This window comes from Hippoglossus hippoglossus, chromosome 9 (genome assembly GCF_009819705.1).
Source record: "Hippoglossus hippoglossus isolate fHipHip1 chromosome 9, fHipHip1.pri, whole genome shotgun sequence".
NCBI classification, from domain to species: domain Eukaryota; kingdom Metazoa; phylum Chordata; class Actinopteri; order Pleuronectiformes; family Pleuronectidae; genus Hippoglossus; species Hippoglossus hippoglossus.
Window position 1 is genome coordinate 1,901,975 of NC_047159.1, and position 6,062 is coordinate 1,908,036.

The window sequence follows — 6,062 nt, forward strand, 5'->3', positions numbered from 1 at the left end:
TTATCTTGTTGAAAGGAGCAAAAATCAGTGAAGACGAATTTAACTCTGAATTTAAAATATCCCTCAGAGGATGATTCTACTGTATAACTGACACACGACTCAAAGATGATGAATATTGTCCTTTATTAATGAGTGAATCCACTGAGCTGAGCTGAAACCCTGGCGATGGTTTGAATCCCTGCGCCGCTAGAGGGCAGCATCGGAAAGGTTTGAATCCAAGGAGCTGACTGAAGCTGCAGCTTTGGAGAAAACCAGAGAAGGAAAAGTAACTAAGTACATTTACTTCCTGTTACATTCCACCACTGTCGTCTGACTCTGAAAATACTTTAACATCTATTAAACGTTATTTACTTTGCAAATTCATAATAATAATAATAAAAACAACAAACTAGATATGAATTATATTTGAGTTTAAAACGACCCAGAGGTTTATTAAGTCATTTAAATTAGCTGCACGTTTACCAGTCACACATGAATGCATTGATATATATATATTCTATTAAAATATATCTGTAGTTTGAACTAATAGAACGTGTCTCTTCTTTTGTTAAATATTTAAAAAGCATAAAATTTAACATTTATAAACTGTATCTATATTTATTGTTTATAAGCAGAATATACATATTAAATAACTTGGCTACAACTCACTATAATTACATCTGTTTATTAATGAATTTGTCAACATGAGTGGTTGTTGCTGTAAAACACATAATTGACAAATAAAATAAAACTGATTAAATAACAGGATATAAAGATGATTGTTGACGAATACATTAGATATTAAAATGTGCTTATGTCTACAGAAACAATATTAATGCTATAAACCATATAACGTAATAAATGTTTAGTGCTTTGAAAAGCTTAACGAGTGAAGTGAAATCAGACCAAACAATCACATCTGACTTGTCTCTGTTGTGTTTATTATTCCTGCAGCAGCTTCACTCTCACTCCAGATGTTGTGACCTTTATATTTTAAATAAAAAGTCATATTTAATGTGTAAATGTGGACGATGAGGATGTATTTGTTCTTATTTGCTGTGGATTGAGATTTACCTGAATGAACGTGGAGTCCGGAGCAGTGACGACAGGGTTCGGATCCGTTCGGACACCTCGGGTTTATTTGGCTTATCTCAACATGCACTGACGATCTTTACATCTTTACGTCACAGTAACAAACATGCTGACAGGAAACACGTGGCGGGGTTTTCAAAATAATGGTTTGATCACAGTGTTTTTTTACATTCATCCAAATTTTTGGTCGAGTCCAGCTCATAGACTGGTCCAGAGGATGAGGGGGGGTGATGTGACGTCAGGGGGTTAAAGAGGGTGATTGTTCACACACACACACACACTCACGCACGCACACACGCACTCAGACACGCACACACTAATACATTTTGGTTCTCCCCTGCTGCTTCAGTCCATCCTCAGAGTCTCCTTCAGGTGGAGGAGCTGAGGATGCGGGAGTCCGCGGAGTCAGACCGCTCCTCGTACTCCTCCTCGGGGGAGTAGAGGCCTGCTTTGGGCCCCAGCGTGCAGCTCTCCTCCTGGATGCTGATGCGCGGCTCCTCGGGGGCCCTGGAGGGGAGGATGGGGGCGCTGCGGAACACGGGGCCCCCGGGTCCTGCGGGGGCTGCGGGGGAGAAGGGGGACACGTACTGCGCGGCCGAGCGGAGCTGGTACTGCTGCTGCAGGGCCATGGTATTCCACAGGGTCACGTCGTTGTGCACGAACGGACCCGCCTGGCTGCGCGTCAGAGAGTTGCGCAGCATGAGCGGGTAGCGCGTGGGCTGCGGGAAGGACGGGTGCTGCAGGGGCACACCCAGCGGGCCCGCGGGCACCACACCCGAGGGGTCGGTCGTGAACCGCAGGGACTCGGGCACGCGGAACGCGGAGCCCACCGACCACTTGGCGGAGGAGGACACCGGGTGGTACGAGCCCAGCGCGTGCTCGAACAGGTGTCCGTTTGAGGGCAGCACCAGGTGCTCGTCAGCGTGCGTGTGTGCGTCCGGACTCCGGCTGGACAGCAGCACCTCGATGGCCCCCACCAGGTCCCCCCCGCAGCCCCGGAGGATGAGCTCCAGCACCGGGGGCTTGTGAGCCGGGAAGATCTTCTTGAGGACGTCCAGCGGGGGCCGGTTGGCCCGGAGGCTGAAGGGCAGGTTGATGGAGCCCGCGAGGCCCTCGATCAGGACGCTCTGCTCCGCGGGGCCCACCGGGTACTTGTGGGGGGGGCTCTCGGTCTTGGCCTCCTTCTCGGTGCCGGCCTTGGGGAGGCTGTAGCGGCTCTCCTCCGGCTGGGTGGGGGTCTCCGGAGGCTCCGGGGTGTAGCAGGAGTTTGGTTTGGAGGCCTCCGGGGAGCTGAGCGGCTCCTGCTCCTTCTCACTGGAGGAGTTCTCTCCTCCTGACGCATCATCAGCTCCGTCCTCCGTCTCTGCAGGAAACACAACACGTGTCAGCAGAGAAACACAAAACTGAGGAAACAACACCTGAAACTAACTTTTCTCCAGTGAAACCAAATAAAACCTGCTGTAAACTTCATGTAAACTTAATGTAAACTTAATGTAAACTCCTGTAAACCTTCTGTAAACTCTCCTGCAGGAGGAAACGTGTTGTCTCCTCCTCCTCAGATCTCCTTCTCCTCCTCAGATCTCCTTCTCCTCCTCCTCAGATCTCCTTCTCCTCCTCTGAACACAAACTCACTGTCCCATGTGAAGTTGACCCCCTGAATGAAGTAGTGTGATTACATCGGATTGAATGTGTTTGCATCATTTAACACTGATGTGAGTCAGCTGATCTGTTCATGAGTCCAAACAATAGAAAAAACACTTTGTGCTACAGAGGAGAAATGTTTATTAATCCAATTCACAATTATTCGATTTATTAATTTAATTATCAGGTAATTTTGTAACTAAAAATCATCTTTCGACAACAAGGAGTGTTGAGCATTACACGTTTTTTAGACTACTGATTTAAAATTACACAAATTAATTTATCAAGACAATTAAATCCACGAGTTGTTATTGTGAATTATTTTATATAGTTATATGTATTTATATTATATTTATTATCATGGCCTTGCAGGGGGAAAAAAATGAAATATACAAATACAGGGTCATATTCGATAAATACAAAAAGAAAACTAGAACCATGACTAATAATGACCAAACACACTTAATAGCTAATTACAAATATTAAACTAAGGAATGTTCATCCCTGCAAAAGCCTTCAAATGAATTGGAAAAAAATAAAATCATAAAGTATTTAATAAGGAGGTTTGTTTCTTTTTACATTTGCAATTAAAAATAATTGAAACTTAATTTTTTCCTTCAGATATAAAACAAATTACAATATAATTCTGACTAATTTGATTATTATTAAAATGATAATAAAAGTCTATATGGAGGATTGTTACTATTTTTTCATTTGCAAAAGTAAAAATAAACTATTTAAACAATATTGTTCTTTTGACATAAAATAAAATGATTCAAATAATAAAATATTCTTTGGAGGAGGTTTGTGTATTTTTTACTAATCCAAATGAAAAAAGAAATTCCACAAATATCTTATAAAATGTCACAGAACACGAATCATATTTCATCTTTAACACAGTAGAATAATTTATTCCATCATGTTCTGTGATTTCTTTGAAGAAAGGATAAATGTTTAGGCTTAATATTTAGTATTTATTAAATCATCTCTTTTTAAACTTAGTTTTGTCCAAACGTGTGAAGTTATTTTATCTCTTAAAGAGATTTCAGATAATAAAGATCTGAACTGAGTGTTTAAATCTTATTATTCACTTTTAGGAAAATGTCTTTACTTATTGAAATACACACAAAAAATGTAAGAAACAAATTACATCATCTGAAAACATTTAAACATTTAAACATCTTGAAATCAAACCAGAAACTGTTTATAAAGATTAAATTAACAACCACAAACCTTTTTTTACATTTATAATTTATTTTTCGTTAAATGTTTTTTAAAAACAAATATTTTGGAAAGTTTTACGTATAAACAAATGTTTAAAACCGGTGGAATCATTTTTAAATTAATAAATGATCTGTATTATTGTTTTTCTGTCTAACAAACAAATGTAGCTCTCGACAGAACGTCTCATTTTATTATAACTTTCATTCTCAACTGTGAATAAACACATTTGATAAAGAACATTATTAAACACTTGGATCTTCCTCCTCCACCCTCCTCCTCCTCCTGCTCCTGTACCTGTCTGCGCTGCGGCCTGCACCGGCTCCGAGCTGCTCCACCTCAGCTCCAGCTCGTCGGAGCTCTGCGGGGTGCCCTGGCTCCCCTCGCCGGCCCCGGGCAGCCCGATGCCGGGCAGCACCCTGAGGGACTCCGGGATGAGGCTCTCCAGGCTCTCGTTGGCCTGCTGCCGGCGCAGCGCCACCTGCGCCGCCATGACGCGCTGGCGCTCGATGATGAGGATGCACTTCTCGCAGGTGCAGTCCTTGAAGCGGCAGTAGCGCTTGTGGCCCTTGAGCCAGGAGAGGACCCCGTGGTTCCGGCACCGGGCGCACTTGGGGGTCCTCTGCAGCGGGGCCCGGGGCTGGGACACCGGAGCCCCCATGTACAGGTACGGAGAGCCGTATCCATTCATCCTGTCGGCGGGTTCTCCCGGACGCACAAGTGCATGTGCGCAGAGGCGAGGCGGGGACGGGAGTGTTGTTGTCACGCACACGCAGCTGAGGAGGAGACGTGTCGGCTGGAGGATCCACCTTTTCCTCCTCGGACTGATTCGCATCAGCCTGACACGCACTTATGGAGACGAGTAACCAAACGCTGCTACCCGCACGCTCCCGAAACACGTCCACGTGAGGACGAAGAGGAGACACAGAAGCTGCTGAGCATCAGATCCACACCCACTTTCCTCTGAGGTCCAACATCAGATCCACACCCACTTTCCTCTGAGGTCCAACATCAGATCAACTTCCCCTGAGGTTTAAAATCAAACTACGTCCTCTGAGGATTAAAACCAGATCAACTTCCCCTGAGGTTTAAAATCAAACTACTTCCTCTGAGGTTTAAAATCAAACTACTTCCTCTGAGGTTTAAAATCAAACTACTTCCTCTGAGGATTAAAACCAGATCCACTTCCTCTGAGGTTTAAAACCAGATCCACTTCCTCTGAGGTTTAAAACCAGATCTACTTCCTCTGAGGATTAAAACCAGATCAACTTCCCCTGAGGTTTAAAATCAAACTACTTCCTCTGAGGATTAAAACCAGATCAACTTCCCCTGAGGTTTAAAACCAGATCCACTTCCTTTGAGGATTAAAACCAGATTAACTTCCTCTGAGGTTTAAAACCAGATTAACTTCCTCTGAGGTTTAACATCAAACTACTTCCCCTGAGGATTAAAATCAAACTACTTCCTCTGAGGATTAAAACCAGATCAACTTCCTCTGAGGTTTAAAACCAGATCCACTTCCTTTGAGGATTAAAACCAGATTAACTTCCTCTGAGGTTTAAAACCAGATTAACTTCCTCTGAGGTTTAACATCAAACTACTTCCTCTGAGGTTTAAAACCAGATCAACTTCCCCTGGGGTTTAAAACCAGATCCACTTCCTCTGAGGTTTAAAACCAGATTAACTTCCTCTGAGGTTTAAAACCAGATTAACTTCCTCTGAGGTTTAAAACCAGATCCACTTCCTCTGAGGTTTAAAACCAGATCAACTTCCTCTGAGGTTTAAAACCAGATCAACTTCCCCTGGGGTTTAAAACCAGATCCACTTCCTCTGAGGTTTAAAACCAGATCAACTTCCTCTGAGGTTTAAAACCAGATCCACTTCCTCTGAGGTTTAAAACCAGATCAACTTCCTCTGAGGTTTAAAACCAGATCAACTTCCCCTGGGGTTTAAAACCAGATCCACTTCCTCTGAGGTTTAAAACCAGATCAACTTCCTCTGAGGTTTAAAACCAGATCAACTTCCTCTGAGGTTTTAAAACCAGATCAACTTCCCCTGGGGTTTAAAACCAGATCCACTTCCTCTGAGGTTTAAAACCAGATCAACTTCCTCTGAGGTTTAAAACCAGA

The 6,062-nt window shown here is 43.4% G+C and overlaps 1 protein-coding gene across 1 annotated transcript; it reads right to left on the reverse strand.

The window, feature by feature from the left end:
* Window positions 1-1,084: 1,084 nt before the first annotated feature.
* On the reverse strand, window positions 1,085-4,943 carry dmrt3a (doublesex and mab-3 related transcription factor 3a). Its single transcript, XM_034596729.1, has 2 exons — window positions 4,231-4,943; window positions 1,085-2,434 (listed from the first exon to the last, which is right to left on the reverse strand). Exons 1-2 carry the CDS (start codon window positions 4,766-4,768, stop codon window positions 1,440-1,442), a joined length of 1,533 nt encoding a protein of 510 aa, XP_034452620.1. The 5' UTR covers window positions 4,769-4,943; the 3' UTR covers window positions 1,085-1,439.
* Between the last annotated feature and the right edge of the window lie 1,119 nt (window positions 4,944-6,062).